At 41.2% G+C, this 19,340-nt stretch overlaps 1 protein-coding gene across 1 annotated transcript in view; it reads right to left on the bottom strand.

Moving 5' to 3' along the window:
- Positions 1 to 19,340, bottom strand: part of LOC6583859 — an 81,854-nt gene that overhangs the window by 12,861 nt on the left and 49,653 nt on the right. The window contains 4 exon segments of the mRNA XM_002009485.4: positions 8,667 to 8,796; positions 8,874 to 8,970; positions 9,035 to 9,191; positions 10,259 to 11,052. Coding sequence (XP_002009521.2) covers positions 8,667 to 8,796; positions 8,874 to 8,970; positions 9,035 to 9,191; positions 10,259 to 10,628 — 754 coding nt within the window. The 5' untranslated portion in view covers positions 10,629 to 11,052.

Below are 19,340 nucleotides of genomic sequence, written 5' to 3'. Positions count from 1 at the left end.
TTGATGCAAATTGTTAGAGACAAAGGCGAGCTTAAGCGAGTTAAGAATGCAGAAATCGAACGGGAGTTCCAGCTAAAGCGCCTTACCAACAATAGAAAATCCAATGAGAAACGAAAGAAAAATAATAATATTTATTCTTAATTCGAAACGGACTTATTGCAGATATTTTTCAGCTGCCAAACTGTTTGATCTGATGCAGTTTTATTTTATATTTCGATGAAATGCCAGCGCTGCTGGCCAACACTGAGTGGACTTGACCAAGAGGATTTCTCTTGAAGCGCTGATGCGTGTCTAAGCTACGTTCGAAGTGCTGGTGCGTATCTCTGCTTAAGCTAATTGTACCACAAACGCACGAAATTGCAATAGAACAACAACAACAACAGCAGCAGGAGCAGGAGCAGCAGCAGGAGCAGCAGCAGGAGCAGCATCAAAGGCGACGTCAGCTGTCGGCTGAGGCGTGAAGCGTACCTCAAAATCTGACCAAGAGCAGGTAAATGCACAAGTGTGCGCAAGTGTGTGTATGTGTGTGTGTGTGCTTGGTAGTTATTGTGCATTCTGGCTTGACTCTAATGCGCTTTAAGAAATGTGTGAATGAATGTTAAGCGCCAGCCAGAAAAGTTATTTATTTAGAGTCTGGCACAGCTTAAGTGTTTTTCTGAAGGAGCAAAGTTTTATTTTCCTTCTATTTGAATGTTGAGCTGCTCAAGTGCAGTTGCGAGAAAAGTGCTTTTCTTTCTTGTTTCATACTTAATCATATAGTCAGCATTATAATCCCATTTCTAATCAACGTTTCAATAGAAATTTGGCCAGCAATCATAAGTGTGACTCAATTGTGAACACATCAACAGCAATCATCGAACACTTTTTGCAACCATTTTCGAAAGCAATCCAAATTGAATACCAATTAGTCGGAGAGCCAAGAAATCGGACGATGCAGGCAAGAAGAGTTTAGTGCGGCAGCTGGGAGCTGGGGAGTTGGGGCGTTGGGAGAGGAAACCTTGTCGACGCCGGCTGAATGAATAATAAAAGAATCAATTAAGAGATTTGCATGTCGCAGGGCGACTAATTGAGCCCAGACGCTGTGCGCTGGGAGCGCAGTGCGAAGCGACGCAAATTAATTCTAATCAATTTATAATAAGCAGTCAAACAGGTGAAGGGTAAACAAATTTGTGGACACGACTGTGGGCGCCGCTGGTGTTCGCAGTGCAATGGCAATAAGTGAATTGCCGCTGTCACAGTCATAATTACGTTATGTGAACAGACCTGTGCAACAGAGAGAGAGAGAGAGAGAGAGAGAGAGAGAGAAAAGCAAGGAAGAGAGAGACAGAAGTCTGACTCAGTTGGGTTTACACACGCACACACACACACACACACATATTCTCATTAAAGCCGCAGCACATGGCTGTCAGCAATCCTGAAAGACATAAATCAAAACGGCGACACATTGTAGAAGGAGGACGCAAGAGAGAGCAGTGTTTGCTATGTGTGTGTGTGTGTGTGTGTGTGTGTGTTGCACAATCAATAGAGTGTGTGTGCGTACTCAATAGAAGCGCATTTGCTGGCTGCCTAGATGTTTATATTTATGCCCACATATGTGTTAATTTTATTACTTTACAAACACTGAGGGCGTTCGCAAAACACACACAAACACACACTCACACTCACACACACACACACACACACACTCACACATACTCACTCACTCGCACTCGCAACTCACGCAAAATGCATGCGTTTACATGGCGTATGCGCGATATTAATTTGCCATAATCTCGACTCGTTTATTAGCGCAAATAAATTGAAATTGTTATTGGCGGCATTGTTGCCGCACGCGCGACCCATGAATTATTATATTCATTTCATGCCGCATTCGGCCCGAATCCGCCTTTGCGCTGTCATTAGTTAAAGCCGCCTGAAAAATTATTGAAACACCAAATGGCATTTTTATGCGACCGACAAAAACGAAAACGAAGCAAATATATGTGCAATTTATCGAAAAGTATCGAATGCACAGACTCTCGATTACCAAATGCACAACACTCGGCTGGGTATATCAGCTACAAGCAAAACCATTAGGGGCTGCTTCAGTGAGAGCTCTGATTGCATGTGGGAGTAGTGATGGCACGATTGATCATATATGGGTTGCGAGTAATTGAAACCATCAACCACAAATAAATATTTACATATATGTATATTTGTTGAGCAATTAATACACTTTTTACAATAGAATATATTGAAAATATATTTTAAAAATCATTTGATACATGATGAAACGATTAATGGAAATTAATTATCACACAGCATAAATTAATATGATTCAATAATCGATTAATACATTTTGTTTGCCATCACACGGCGTGAGAAACACTTTATGATTTACTGGAACGATTGGGATAGGACTGAACTTATTTGTCGCTCTGAAGTGCTTTGACTTTTATTTCAGATCTTGCTCAAGTCCCTTGCTTCGATCGTCGATCGTTCCTAAAATCGATCGTATTGATTGATCGATTCCATATACCATACCATACCGTATACCATACATATATCCATATACCACGTTTCCCAACCAGCATCTCTGTTAACATCTTTCCGTCTCTTCCCTCTTTCTCTCTCTCTCCCTTCTCTCTCTCTCTCTCTCTCTCTCTCTCAGTCTCCCTCTCTATACTTCTTTCTCTCTCCCTCTCTCGCTCGCTCTCAACCATGGAAAACAATCGCTTCTCATCTGTTTCATTATATCGCTATAACTTCAACTCAGCTCCTTTGCCGTGTTTATTGTTGAATTAGCTGGGACATTTCCCATGCTATGCTTATCGCCTCAATGTTACCTTTTCTTGACATCCGAGCCTGTTCATGGTTCAATGCAGCCGTAAATTGCCTTGCATCACCACATCAAATTAGTTTCACAGCTCAATCTGTCCAGCTCAGCGCGCATTAGTCGTTGATTTTGTTATGCTTATCTCTGGCATTTCTATCTAAAATTTGAGCTAGCCAATAGTTGTGGGTCATTTAAGTAACTGTTACCCATTGATTATGTCACTTAACTGCTTTTGCCATTTTCGACTTTGTCAATTCTACAGAGCTACGTGTGTGTGTGTGTGTATGTGCTGATATACCTGAACTAATTATAAAGTCACATTTCAATTTGGCTTAGTCATCTTAGCTTAGCTCATCATTCCAGTCAAACTCTGCACAAATTCAAGCCAAAAGATAGAGTATAAAAAAGTCCTACGAATACTGCAGCTAAAACAATATGGATTGAATTAAATTGGTTTGCTGCTTAAGCGATTTAGTGGTTAACAAAAAAGGGGGGAAAAAAACAGTAGCACAGCTGTCGCCTGGTTACAGCCGTTGCCACCTGGGTGCAATCAATCAGGCAGCGAAAGCTCTTAAACTGCATAAACGGCTCATTAGATGTGGCTGCCACAAAACGTGTCGCGTATAAAACTGTCGAGGCATGACGCCTATACAGATTCGTATCTGATCTCTGAGCGGATTTACGTGCAAATGCAGGCAGCACTTGAATGGAGGAGACACACACACACACACACACACCCTCTCTTTTTCTCTCTCTCTCTCTCTCACTGTTTGTGTGCGTTGGTGTGTATTATAACTGCGACATTGCACTTAAGTTGTTTGGCGTCTAGTCTAGCTAGCGAACTCGAAGCCCATAACTTATGCTTCATGTGCGGCAGCCCCAAAAAGTAGGCAATGAAATTTGTTTTATGCGCCAATTGCTGACAAACACAGCGGCCATTAGGCAGACAGCCAAATCAGACAGTCAGACACGCCGGCACTCAGACAACCAGGCAATTTATTAGACAGTTAGTGAGTCGTTCATTTGATTAAAGAGAATAGAACAAGAGCGGGCTGTGGCTCAGCCTGTGGCCCGTGGTCCGTGGCCCGTGGCTGTGTCAGGAGTAAAACATTTTAATTGAAAGGTGTATCCATCCGGGCTAAGAGGACTCGCTCGTCAGCTGCCAGCTCCATTAAAAAGAGCTCAAGAGCCCGGCTAAAGCCAGTCAGCAGCTTGCTCGAAATACGCATAATGAGCGAATGCCACGGTAATCGATTTGAGTTAACCAATTCGGGCTAATAGCCCTGGTTACAGTTTTTGGCATTGACTCCGAGACTGTGGCTTAGCTCTGGCTCCTTGCGGTTGCCCTAATGCGCGCTAAGCGCATTAACAACAGCATCTAACGAATGGGGCAAAACAACAGCGTGTACTCGAGCCGGGTAGGAGTGACTGGCGAAATACCCTGTAGCTCGGATGGCTGAATGCGCTAAAGAAGCTTCAATATTATTTATAAATGAGATTTGTTAAAAGCTAACATACTATGACATAACATTAATATATTTATCGATAAATTTTATTTTATTACAGATTTTATTTCTATATGCAATAGCAATAGACAAGTGATTGATAATTAAATTTCCCTATATTAACCAAAATATTATTAATTGTAATTAAAAAAAAAAAAAAATTATAAAAATAAATATCGATATTTATCGAAATATAAATTGCTCAAATATCAAAATAAATATCTACGTAAGAATCTACCCACTAAATAGCACAACAACAATATACCCGTTGCTAGACATTTCTACTGGGTATTGGATAAAACAAATAACAAAACTTTGCGCTGCAACTTTGGGCAACACAGCAAGGTGGAATCAGGTGCAGGGGAGCAGAGGAGCTGGGCAAATAATAACTCAAGCTCGATTTAGTTTTTGTAGCATGCGAGTGCGCGTGAGTGTATGTGTGTGTGTGTCTCTGTGTGTGTGTGCTTGAACCCCATGGCAAATCCCCAGACGCTGGCTATTTATTATATTTATAGAAAACACATTAACTCGGTTTTACAGTTGCTGAGGACAGAGGGGGAGGGGCTCGGTGCCAAGCTGGGCCAAGCATAAAAACAATCAAAATCCCACAGACGAACATGCGACCCACGAAAACGCATTTTGCTTAAATTGTTTCATAATTGATTGATGTGCAGGCAAACACAAACACACACACGCACGCAAGAGAAACTGTGTGAGAAAGAGAGAGGGAGGGAGAGCGACAGAGTGAGACAGTTCCGCAGATACAATCAGTCTGATATATAGATACAATATACAAGGGTCTGCGAGACAGCTTAGGCCACTCCAATGATTGCTTTTTGGGCTGCAATTCCTGGCCAGATCCTGGCACAATTCCATCCAGCCAGCAGCCAGCATAGGGCAACGTATGTGTCCTGGATTGCTTTTTTATTTATTTATTTTTTTTTTTTTGCTTGTTTTACTGTTTGCCTGTATTGCATTTGTTTTGTTTGCTTTTGTAATTTCTGGCCCAGCTGCCAACCGCAGATCGTTTTGGCCGTTCGCTGTCTGATGTCAAAATAATTTCGCCACACACGGAGGAGGCGGTTTGTTGTGGTAAAGGGCGTGGCCAATGCCACAGCAAGCTGAGTTATTTAGACAGTGACCGATTTTGGATAGCCAAAGCCATTCGGCCTCAGCCTCAGCCTCGCTGCCCCACTGCCCCATTGCCCCACCGCCACGGCGCGTGTCCAAAATTGAGTTTTGATTTGAAACCCAATTTCCCATAATGCGATGCGCGACAAATGACAACGGCTAGCTATCACCGATTGTCACAATTCGATTGATTCGGTTGCCACTAGACACAGACTCACACTTATATAAATAGATTTTATATAACATACATATAAATGCTTTGGGGTCAACCGTTTGTCCGAACGTTGGCCACGAAGCATTCGCTGCTTTTGATGTTTCCTTGCGTTTGACTAGCTTCAGTTAATGTACCCGAAATGCTAACAACCGCAGCAACTTGAATGTGTGTGTGTGTGTGTGTGTGTGTGTGTGTGTGTGTGTGTGTGGCCATGTGCGGTTGTGTGTGTGTGTGTGTGCACTGACCACTTGACAGCGTTCGACGCATGTAATTGATCTGAGCTGCATAACTTAGTCTAGCCACAAATTCACAGACATGCCCACGCACTCACACATACACACACACGCACACACAGACATACACACACACATATATAATACGCTTCAGTTTAAGCACAGCTGATTTCTATATAACTGTCGTCAATAACAAAGCTGTCAAGGCAAGAAATTCTCTTCCTTTTTTTTAAGTTACAGCAGCTTCAGCTCTGAAGACACGAATATACTATATAGAGTAGAATCCCGATAATTTTAATTTTTCGATTTACACAGAAATTTAAATTATCGAGGATTATTGAAAACGAATTTCTATCAAGAGGATAGAATTTTTTCGATTTATCGCAATATCGAATTATCGGGGTACAAATTATCGAGACTCGACTGTATTTAAAGTATTAACAAAATGGTCTGCAGTATTTTGCTCTTTTCTTCTTTTTCTCTCTCTCTCTCTCTCTCTCTTTCCAGGTGTTCTCTCATGTGATTTTGCACATCTGTCTCATGGAATGCACATTATCATTAAAACGTAATTTGATGACGATCCATTATTATTATTATTTAATGAGTCGCTCCAAGGGACGATTGTATACGCCATTAAATGGACGAATGGATCTCAAACAGAATCATTATTGTGTCTCCAAATTTGACTGTAAATCCATCCCTGCCAGTATCTAAAACCAAACTCAAAAATCAGCCATAAACTATTGAATTTATTGTCGATTAATGCAGTGCTATCAACTCAATGTTATAAACCATTAAAAACAAAACACCCCTTCTATAGCTTTCACAATGCAAAGGCCTCTGTAGCCCTTGTTTATCCTATAGGCTGGCATTAATTTTCATATTATCTCTAAATTCTAAATAAATATAGATTTTAAGAAATTCAAGCCTTCTTCCCTTGGTTACCATTATAAGCAAAATACATTTAGGAATGCTATTTTCTATTTATGCGCCTTGGTGCTATGCAATCGAAGGGTAGAAATATATATGGGTATATCTTTATACATATATAAGCAAAAATAATGTATGTAGCAATTATTTTATATATATTATAATAAATCTGATATTAATCTAGTGAACGGAATATTGAGAATATAACAATGATACAATTTAGGTCATTTAAAAACACTGTGATTACTTAAACTTGTTTTAATCACCAGCGTGTACGTCTCTAATCTATCAATGTTCTTCGTAGACTGTCTTCTTCTTGAAGTGGTGTTGCCACCCTGTTTAGATTGTGTAACCAGGATGCTACACCGCTTAACCAAGGCAACTTTACATATAGTACGATCTGGCGCACCTGCATTTCTATTTATTTTTTAACATAAATTAATTTGCTCATATTCCTACAGAACCTTGCATGGCTCTGTCTAAAAAAAAAAAAAAAAAAACACCCTTTCTATACACACATACACTCATAAACTATCTCTCTCTATCCGCATAATATTGTTAATTAAAATGCCTAATTAATTTAGCTCAGAGACATATTTAATCGCTTATTAATGACTTGTCCTGCTCTGCTAATCAGCTGTGTACGAGACAGCAAATCAACTCAATGGAATCGTTCACAGGAACAAGGACTACAAGGACTGCCTCGCTCACGGATCAGCAGCTCGCAGTTAATCAAACTTGCTCGCTGCTCTGCGAACTGCGTTCGATATGCATACGCCATGTGCGATTGCTCTATAAATAAGTTATTGGCCAGCCTCTAAGCGCGTTCCATGCTGTAATTTCCTCTGGCACAACAAATTGTTCATGCCCTGGCGAAGAGGGCAAGTCATAAAAAAGGAAAAGCATGCTCATTGTTGGAACAAGACGGAGAGAGAGAGAGAGAGAGATAGACAAAAAGTTGGAGCCTGCGTTAAATTAATGATATTTTACATACATCTTAATTGCGTGTCTCTGGCTTTTTGTTGGCGCATCCTTCAGGCCAATTGGCCGGGCCGAGCGCTCTGCGCTTGTCAGCCAAATTGCCTAGCCCTCGAGCTGCTTATAATTTATTGAAATCGCGGCCAGCCAACGGCAGAGGCAAAAGCCAGAGCCAGGCCTACAATCGCCAATGCCCAGAGACCCTTCAGCTTGACTGTTCGTGTCGCCAATTTGGGGGAACTTGCAAAATCAACGCGCTCGTAAATTGAAAAATCTTGTCAAGTGGGCGGGCGAGACAAAAACAAACACAAAAAACAAATACAAAAAAAAAAAAAAAATATACGAAAAAAAAAAACAAAGCACCAATAACAACAACGACAACAACAAGGAGAGTGAGAGACAAAATATAGACGAGGCTTGGCTTTGCCGCCCGTTGACAGTTTGTTAATTAAAACCAGCAGCTGGGCAGGCGGCGGTCAACTGGTCATCCAGTCATCCACTCAACCGGTCAGCTGTGCACTGAGGCGCTCAGTCAACGTCTCAAACGCACACACTCCGGCCCTATTGCCCTGCCCAACATCCCGCACACACGGAACGCCCACAGTGCCTGTTGGAGCCCGGAACCCATTGCAAACAGAAAGAGAGAGCGAGGGAGGGATAGGGGAAGAGATAGGAGAAGAGTGCGAGAGCTCTGCAGTTGGCAGACGGAAAACGTCAGTAGTCGAAGTGCTAATAAATTCCCCAACAGTCGATTGTGAGCTGTGACACCAAGAGAGGAACAATGTGCGAAAGGCGGTCCAAGCGGGTTGGGTGGGGGGTCTGTAGCCGGGACCCGTTCGGTTCCCAGTTGCTCTACTCACCTATCGTTGTAATTAATGTCAGGGAGTAGAGAAATGCCGAGGCGTAGGTCCATTTGTGCGTCGGTGCATTCATTTGCACACCGCCTGGCTGATAGACCTTCGATTGGCGCACCGCTCGCAGCAGCGTGTCCTGCAAGAGCAAAGCCAACGATACACGCGCATGGATTTAGCGGGGGATTTGGTTTATTAATTGGAGTGTAAACGCACCTGGAACAATTGCACCTCCTGGGCGGCCAGTCGTGTCCAGTTCTCCTTGTAAAGTATGTTCAGATCCTCGGTTATGGACCACAGTCGATCAACGGTTCTATCATAGTCGATTGATTGCTCGTTAGATTATCGCCTCTACTTTATTGCTAAAGCGAACTCACCTGGAACGTATCTCGGCATTCGCTAGCTCGGTGCGCGGATAGGGCTTGGAGGCGGCCACAGCAGTCTCTAGAGCTGTCCCGTCCTCCAGTTCGCCTTCGAGTGTTACGAATATGATGGAGCCCATGGCCGTGTAGAGCAATACCAAAAGCAAAACACCTGGTCAAGAGCAAGAGAAAGAAGGAGAAGGAAAACCGAATTATAATAGTTGTTTTAATATGAGAGATGTGCACCAACGCATTAATAGCCGGTATATTTCATATATGGATCTATCCGTAGATTAGCTGAACAGTACAAAATTTAGATTTTCTAAGCCTAAAGCTCTTAGAGATTGTTTGATTGGGTTTTACTTCGACCCTAAGTAGGTGGTTAAGTTCAAGTGATCTAGCTATAGAACTGGGAATGGCATAGCTTATATGGGAACTTATATATGTAACTTAAAAACCAGTCGAAAATATAGCACAGCATTAAATGCTACCCATTTATAACTAATCGAAACTTGTGAATTTTGCGTTCATATCGTCGGACGGAGTATCAGACGGACTGTCGGACGAACAGTCCTACTGACCGTCGGATAAACTGTAGGACGAACAGCCGGACGGGCTGTCGGACGGACTATCTTACGAATAGTCGGAAAAACAGTCAGACGGACAGTCGGACGGTCTGTTAGACGAGCAGTCGTATGGAATATTAGACGAATATTCAGACGGACTATCGGAGGAATAGTCACACGGACTGTGAAACGAACAGTCGGGCGAACTGTCTCAAGAATAATCGGAAGGACTAGAGAGCAAAAAGCCGGACAAACAGTCGGACAAGCAGTCGGATGGAATATTAGACGAACATTCAGACGGACTGTCTCACGAATAGTCGGAATTACTGTTGCACAAACCTTAGAACGGACCAGCAATACGGACACTGCACAAAGCCAATTTACTCTGCATCCCCACGTGAAAGCATACGTATAAAACTGAATTAAATTTCAAATCGTTTTCATTCTTGGCTAACATTGACCTATAAACGTAAATTGGCTGCGACTTTAACGTCTCTCACACTCGAAAGGGAATGGGGCTACGCCTGAAGCTCACTCGAGATGCCTCCACAATGCTGCTAGCAGCCCTGCTGAGTACGGGTTGTTCCACGGCTGGTTATGTCAACGGCAATGGCAATAGAGCCGTTGCAGCTCTGGCTGTGCTGCACTTGAGGCACCGTAAGGGTCCACTCACCTGTCGCTGATATGCAATGCGATTTAGGCGCTTTTTGGCAGCCGCAGAGGCCGCCGCCGGCGTCCCGTTGCTTGTCCGCCTTCGATGCGGATGAGCCGCTGGCGCCCGCACCACTGCCGACCGAAGTGCCAGCGCCACTCTGAGCGCCATTTGTGGCGCCGCCTGCGAAGCACATATTTGAGCCGCTCTGGCGACCAATTCGCGAACTGCTGCCAGCCACGTTTTCAGCTCTTGTTGAGATGTTGCTGCTGCTGTTGTTACGGTTGATGTTGCTGCTGTTGTTACTGTTGATGTTGCTGCTGTTGTTACTGTTGATGTTGCTGCTGTTGTTGTGAATGCTGGCCAGAGGTAGTGACGAATTTTTGTTCATTCTCCCACGAAACGAGGCAATCAACGTGAGCTTCGCCTACTGCAGTCAATCAATCAGGCTAAGCCCACGCGTTGGCCAAATGAGCAACTGGTTAAATGATCAGCGGATCAAATGACCAACACGACCAAACTGACCAAACGCACCAAATGAGCGCGAATGCCCCAATGAACGAATGAGCGTATGGCAATCAAATCAAAAGCTTTGGCGCCTCATGTGGCACGTAATTTGCATCCTCTTCGACTCCTGCAGCCGCGCGGCTTTTACCGTCTTTTTTGTCGCAACACGTTATTATGTGACCGTCATAAAACGTTGTCGACAGCAATGAAATTGTTGCAGTTGTTGCTGTTGTTGCTGTTGTTGCTGCTGCCGTTGTTACTGTCGTTCTTGCGCGGAAATGTTTTTGGGCCAAAATTGTCGCCGGATGCTGCAAATGCAAAATATTTTTTGTGTGAAAAAAGAACTCTGACGGAATGAAAATGAAAATTGCTATTCGGGGCACACACAAAAAAGTACACACACACACACACACACAGACACGGACGCACGCACACAGATGGCTATGGTGTAGACAAATTGCATGGCAAATGTTGTGTAATTGACTTAGCCGCAAGCGGGGAGTAAAAGTTATTGCAACAACAGACTTATTAAGCCGATACATCTAATGCCCTACAACAGCATGCCCCAAGGCGGCTGACAACGGACACGCGAGCCGAGTTGACTCGACTGAAGTGTTATACAATACAATTCATTCCCACTGGCTGGCTATTTATTATTCACAATAGCTATTGGCTGGACAAACAACGTGTTAGCTAACTTGGCTCGCTGGGCTTGAGTCCATCTCCAAGGAGGAATTGTGACAACAACATTTTATTATTCGCAAATCACATGTGTAGCACTCGTGCGAGCTGAAGGTTTTATTATCCTGGCAATCAAATTGTCAAATGAAAAACTCAAATTTCGAAATTCCGCACAAGTTTCGCCCTATGCACAGCAGCAGTTGACTGGCATTTGAATTGCCTGTGATGCTGCTTTCTGCTACTAACCTGGCTATCATATTGTATTAAGTTCAATTGCAAGCATGACACGAGCCGAGCCGAGGCAGCAGCAAGTGTGCAGCAGCTCCAGTCGAGTGCCTGACACCTCACACTGCCAGCAGCATGAGGAGCACAATGAATGCAAGTGCCTTTGTTGGCATTTGACAGCAGTTCAAGTCGTTGTTATCAATTATGCTCGAATTGAAAGTTACAATGAGTTGACTAATTCGAAACTTTATTTGGGAATGGCTAGAGCAAGAGGGGAGAGAGAGAGAGAGAGAGAGAGAGAGAGAGAGAGAGAGAGAGAGTAGATAGAGAAGCGTCAGAATATTGTACATAGTTAGCGCAAGTCAATTAAGCTCGCATGTTAATGTTAAGTGTGACAGAAATGTTAACTTGAACAGCGCCCTAAGCTGCTAACTGACAGCTAAACTGACGGAGAGATTTATTTGATGTGAATGCTGGAAGTGAACTTAGTTAAAGTGAAAATAAGCCTAGAGCATACATTCAAAATAATTTGAATTGAAATGAGTGTTTTTTATAATATAAATATTTTAAATATATTTTGACTATATTAAATATGTATAAACTGTACTGAGCACCAAATTCTGGGCAACACATTTAGGTATATAGTATATTATATTCAATTTAATAGTTATTTATAATTTCAGTAAATCATATTAAATTTAATGATGTCACAAATAATTTATGCATGAAAATACTAGTGTAACTGGGCACAAAATCTGTATATTTATAAATAAATTAATACATATATTTATTCAGAAATTATATATTTTGCACTCTTTTACAATTGAATACATTTACATGTACAATATTAGCACATATTTATATTTATACATATATTGTATACATATATTATATATAATTTAGTTAATATATATTACATCATATATAACTGAGTGCAACATCAATGAAATATTTATTGAATAGTTGATCTCATACAGAAAAAACACCACAAATACCAGGCCATCATATTTTGTCTCTTGCCTAGCTAATGTACTCCCTGTTTATAGAGTAACTGGAACAACAGCAGCAGCAACAACAACTGTGTTCGGTGTGTTTATGTTAACTGAGTGTGGGCAGATGACGCCAACGCGTTATCTGATAAACGTGAAGATGGCCAAACATTTAAATTAAAGATTGTCCGCCAAGCACAAAAAGTTGTCGAGTTGCTATTGCTGCTGCTGTTGTTGTTGTTGTTGTTGTTGCTGCTATTGTTGCTGCTGCTGAGCACGTGTGCTGCCATTTTCATTCAGTCAATGGCACTTCAATTAGGACAGAAAGTTAGCATTTTGCTGCTGTTGCTGCTACTGCTGTTGTTGTTGCTCCTGCTCCTGCTGTGTGTTTTGCTTATGACGGGAATTTTTGCTGGTTCATTCGCAATGCTAATTACAAAATACCAACGCATAATCACGTCACGTTTTCCACACATTCACTCAGCTACCTAAAATACAAACTACAACAAAAATAAAAGAGAGACAGAGCTCGACAGATACAGAGGGAGACAGAGACAGACAGAGAGAGAGTGAGAGAGAGTGCTACAACGGCAGATTTAAGAATAATGATAGGCACAATATGAATTATGGCTATAACGAGACGTATATTAAATGAATCAAACGAATTAACAAATGTCTAATAGCACTTATTTTATACACAAATACACACCTACACACACACGCACATTTCCATATCATTTAATTTTGTTTTTAATTTAATTCAGAATTAATTTGCAAATAGATTTAATGCTTTGGCCATGAGCAATGGGCCAACACATTGCAGTTAATCCTATTGGCTGATGCTCGTTCATATTTGAGAGATCTTGAAAAGGCTGCATTGGTCAGAGCAAGGATACTTAGTGCATCTTGGCGTGAGCAATTCTTTAGACGAAACTCCGCTATGATACGTGTATATATGTCAATTATGATATATGTATGTACATATGTCACTTCATGTAGAAGCCATTCAAACAAACCTTTTGTGCATTTTACACATGGAATATTTCAATCCTTGAAGCAATTGTATATATATATATAATGTACACACATAAGCTGCTTAAGTCGTAAACGACAATCACTTAAAATCTACTGTCAATTAATGCGCCCAGTTAAGACAGCAAAACCAGTCGAGACACAGCAATGATTTTTGATATAAGCGCATTTACAGTGCTCAGAGCAAAGGATTTGAAGAGAGAAAGAGAGCGGACTGCGAACAAAGCGCCAACTGGCAGACAAAGCTAAGTACAGCCATTGATGGCCAGACAAAGGCAGCAGGTGAAAGGCCAAGCCAAATGGAAAATGATAATATATGTGAGCATATAAGTATATAAATAATACGCATTTCAACTTATTTTCAAACATATATTTATAGAACTGAGTCCAAACTAAAATTCTGCTTGAATTATAGAGGAGAAACTTTCAATAGTGAGCAGCTTCAGTCCAGTCTAGAGCAAAGGGCTAGCTATAGCTAGTCGAATATTGTTGGCCCTAAGATCAAATTAAAGTTATTATTTCTAATCAGTTTTAACAACGTTGGAAAACTATATACATTTTCTAGCCAGACGGCTAACTGAAAAGCCAATGGAAGACGTCTCAAAATTTGCCAGCCATCAGATCTCCCCAAAAGGATAATCCAGTAGAATAAAATAAAAATATTAAAAAATATATAATTATAAAAATTATAAAAAAAATAGAATATTAAAAAAAAAAAATAATAATAATATTAATATATTTATATGTAATATATAATATAAAAAATATAATTATAAAAAATAGAATATAAAAAAAAAAAAATAATAATAATAATAATAATATTAATATATCATCTTAGATTTTTGTTGTGCAAAACTAGATAACATATACAAATTTTTACAAAAAAAAAAAAAAATAATAATAATAATAATAATCATAATAATAAATACAATCAGTTTTTACGTCGGCAAACAACATAGCTTTAAAAATTCCACATCGAGTTGTTTTAGTGCATACGTTATTCGTTGTTGCCTTTCTCAAGGCCCGTAAAACAGTTTACTACAGTTGTCAATCAGATGCATTGAGCCAGAAACAGCCTTTGGCCACATTTCAGCAAAAACAGTGGGCTTGCTACACTTGAACTGTAATATGTGAGAGAGCAGCAATAATTATCTAGTTCCGATGAACTATATATATATAGAGAGATGCTTCCCACTTCATGGGCTGCAAGGGCAGCAAAAATTTGCCTCCACAAATATATGTATTGTAGCTAGCCCAATTCAGTACCCACTGCTCAAGGATATTTAAGGTTCGGCTCACATCACGATGTGCACATTTTCTATCTGACTTGTTCATTTAATCTGCCTCTCAATGGCTGCGTTGCGCCTGTGAGTACAGATGTCAATCACATGCGCTCAGTCAGAAACTGTCTTGGCATGTTTCATCAAAAATATTTCGGATATTTTCGTTTGGGCCATTATGACGCTTGAATGGCTGCCTGTACTTCAGTCATTCTGCTGTCAGTCTCTCTCTCTCTCTCTCTCTCTCTCTCTTTCTGGTGGTTGGTTTGTTTGGCATAATTCTCGATTCTATAAATGAACATCCTTCACATGTGTCGATTAGTGTTTTCATTTCAATTTTATTTTTACATTTCAGCTCAAGCTGCTGGGCCTGGGCTTAATTCAGCTCGACTCAGCTCGCTTGAGTATTTGCGATTGGCCCATATGGCTGGCACTGGCACTGGCACTGGCACTGGCACAGGCTGCTGTTTAATCACGCCCATAGACCAGCCCATTTTCACACTCACACACAGTGGCGCAGGAAGACAGGAACATAGCGGCAGACAGCTACCATCATGCATATTGAGTGCTCGGCTCTGACATTCGATACACATTCATCGCACCTTTTTAATTGCTGACATTTATTGAACGCTTGCTGCTTGCCGCTTGCCGAGTGTTAAATCTACCGTGAGCACACAGCAGAAAGCACCTGAATGCTCCAATGTGCGTATACCAGTATACCAGACGTATGTATTCATATGTGTGCGTGTGTGTGTGTGTGTGTGTGTGTGTGTGTGTGTACCTTTGACTTAAGTGCAAACTTATGCCAATTATGTGCAGCTTTTGCCTGCCATGTAGCGCCTTCTCTTTGCTCTGTCATGAAACCCTACGCAGACAAGGAGTAGGTGTGGCAGAAAGAGTAAGAGTCTTCCACTAGGAAGCATCTTTAGATGAGATACCCTGTGCTAGAACTGTGTAAATTGAAGTCGATATATTTGTGACTAATTTGCTGAAATGATTATGAATTTATTTAAAATTTAAAATTAATTTATTTATGTTTATCTAAAGTTATTTTGATAGGAAATTAATGTTTTTATATTTTTTTTATTGTTTTAAAAGCTTAGAAACAAAGCTGTTAAGACAACCGATGTATCGATGACTGAAACCATTGATGGCGGAAACTATCAATTGTTATCGATATTTTTTGTATACAAATATATTTATATCGAAATATTTTTTGCCTCAATATCGAATATTTTTGCGATACTTTTTAATATATTTGACTGATAAGTGAGCCAAGCGCAAAATACAAAAATTGAATATGGTGGAAATATATTATTCTTACTTTCAAAATTGAACCACCATATGAATTTGTGCCTTAAAGTAATAAAAACAAGTACCAACACATCAAATATGGAGTCGCATATGAAAAACACGAGCTATGATGCTTTTAAAAACCGAGTACTGGAACGTTCTTTATCATTTAAAAAAAAATATTCTTATTATTCTTGTTTTTTTGGGGCGGCTAACAAATTTATTGTGTGAGGAAAGTTTTAAAAAAATATACCATATTTTAAAAGTTGCCTATCAAATATAAGATTGATATTTTTCAAAGCATAAAATATCATTAATACGATATTTTACAAATATTCGACAACCCTACTTGATTTCCTTCAATGCAGCTGGATGAGATGCATTCATCAAAGTCTTCCCTATGATATAAGCAAATAAACGATAAAGTCAACCCATAAAAAAATCAGTCTTATATATTTATACGAACACATGCATACATACGCTGTCTCCACTCTCCTCCACTCCCTATACAAATATTAATATTATACTCTCATTTACGCGATTCTTTTGAGTCCAGGGTATACGAGCAGAACGCACAATAAAAAGTAAAAGCAGGGTATATAAAAGGGGGAAGAGCTCAAGCAGATTACACGGATCATTAGGTCAGATGAGAAAGTTCATATGTTCTTTTCTTCACACTAAGCACGACGTCCAGCACTTAATCAAATGCAAGGCGGAAGAAAGACAGAGAGGGAGAGTGAGAGAGAGTGAGAAAGAGTGAGTGAGTGAGCAGCTCACAGCTGAAAGGAATTCGTGTCGCAGCTGCAGCAAGTTCTTGCCACAGCAACAAAGCCCAATGCTCCGCCTGTCCCGCCAGCCTGTCGATTTGAGTGCTCGTCGGGCATTTGTCAATCTGTGGGAGCTGTCTGCTTTGCCTGGCTTGCTGGCTGCCTGGCTGGCTGGTTGGCTTTTCAAAATTCCATTGGCATCGCAATATTCCTGATTGAGACGAAAGTTAGTTTTAGCACAGGACACGCAGGCGTTTAGCTGCAGCAACTATTTGAGGAATTTTGATAGCAACTGGCAACTGATTTGCCCCACATGGCAAATCAAATAAAGCGACTACTAACAGCATCCTTGCAACGCAAACCCTTTTATCTGCCTCCCCCCATCTGTAAGCTGTAACAACATTTTGATAGCACCACATCTTCAGCTGCAGCAGATACTGTGTATTTTAAGTTAAGTTAAGTGCTAAGCGCTGTCTCGCTTGATATACTCCTTCGAAAACCGAGAGTGGCTGATGGGGTTGCATCCATCAGTCTCAGTCAGTTAGCCAACAGGCGGCAAACAATTTCGATATAAAGAACAGTTTCCCAGTGCCAAACGAATTTAATTTGCCTTACATTCTTAACTATCGAGGAATATGCGGCAGATTTCAAAAGACTTCGTTTTTCAAGCCATTTGGCTTTGGCTTTATTGATGAGCAGCTGTGGTAAGGGAATTACGCATACGCACTGTCTGCCATCGTAAAAGAAAAAAATCATTCGCATTGCAGCTGCTGTTTCGAAATCAAATCCCAGGCGCTAAACAACAAGACTTCTCGAGTGAGACAGAGAGTGAGAGAGAGCGAGAGAGACAGGGGTAGAGCTGTGAGGCCGCAGGTCAAGCTGCAAAGCATCCTGGAATATCCCTTTCGCAGCCTGTGCAATGCGGCTCGTCTTTGGCAGCTTGCTGCAATTTTAAACTGCAAATCACGCCTCAGATTTGGTAAAAGGCGTCCAACAGCAACAACAAAGAGATATAACACCAGCCGCACAAAAAGCAGTTGCTAAATGGCACACAAAATTGGAGCATGGCTAAAGGCTGGCTGGTCGACAACCGAACCGAACCGAACCGAACCAAAGTGGAGCCAAACCCAACCAAGTCAGTCGAGCCAAGTCAAGACCGAATCCAAACCAAGCCAAGCCAAGTCCAGCCCAGCCACCCAAAAGCAAACCAAACGAAGCCAAACCAAACGAAACCAAACCAAACCAAACCAAACCAAACCAAGCCAAGCCAGACGAAAACAAGGCTCAAAACCCATAGAGCCAAATGGCCAAATGGCCAAATGGGGCAAAGGAATTTGCTGGCAGCTGCGAATGCGGATGCGGATGCAGCTGGAGATGCAGTTGCCGATGAAAATGCGAATGGGAATGCGGATTAAGCAGCTCAGCCACAAAAGCAGGCTCCAGTTGAAACATTACAGCTGCTATCAGTGGATTAGGGAAAGAGAGAGGCAGAGAGAGATAGATTGAGCGTGCGGCACATAAAGAGACAAAATAATAGATTTGTTAGACCGATAAGGAGAGACCAAATAGTGGAGAGTAAGTGAGAGAGAGAGAGAGAGAGAGAGAGAGAGAGAAAGAGAGAGAGAGAGAGAAAGAGAGAGAGAGAGAAAGAGAGAGAGAGAAAGAAAGAGATAAAGCGAGACAGAGATCAAGAAAGAAAATGGGTAACGCAAGGAGAGAGTGAGGGAGAGCGAAACAGCAAGTAGGAAGACATGAAGATGACATGAATGCAAACAGATCTGTTTCAATGTAAATTGAGATAAATTGAAATTGATTTAATTTCGACTCACAACACTTATTAGGACTTCAATACGTAAGTATCACATTATTATTCCTGCAGCAGTCAAATGCTACTTATGCAACATGAATATCAAGTTAGTCAAACAAACAAAATCACGACAAACAAACAAAATCGCGAACCCCTCAAGCAATTTGTATAGAACTTTTTACACTTTAGCCAAGATTTTGTCCAACTGCAATGATAAACTTCTTAGCCGAGTTGTTGGCCAGCGACTGATGGAATCACTCAAAAGCTGTTGAGCAGGCCGAGCCTAGAAGTAAAACGTCTTACATCTTCAGAAATGGACAGCTGTTTGCCAAGGACAAGCTCCAACTCGACTCCGACTGCTTCTACTCCAAATAAAAACGAAAAATATTTGTTACAATAATGAAGCGAACTCTGCACACACTCGACAGGCATTGGCAGGGTGTACGAATTCGGGACGGGTAAGCTACTATCGCTGGCAACGAGCTATGCATTCAGACATGCTGCTTACATAAGTCTGTCCAA

Source organism: Drosophila mojavensis, unplaced genomic scaffold, assembly GCF_018153725.1.
Source record: "Drosophila mojavensis isolate 15081-1352.22 unplaced genomic scaffold, ASM1815372v1 contig_136, whole genome shotgun sequence".
In the NCBI taxonomy this organism is placed as follows: Eukaryota; Metazoa; Arthropoda; class Insecta; order Diptera; family Drosophilidae; genus Drosophila; species Drosophila mojavensis.
Note: the sequence above shows the minus strand (reverse complement) of the source record. Positions and strands in the feature narration are given on the sequence as shown.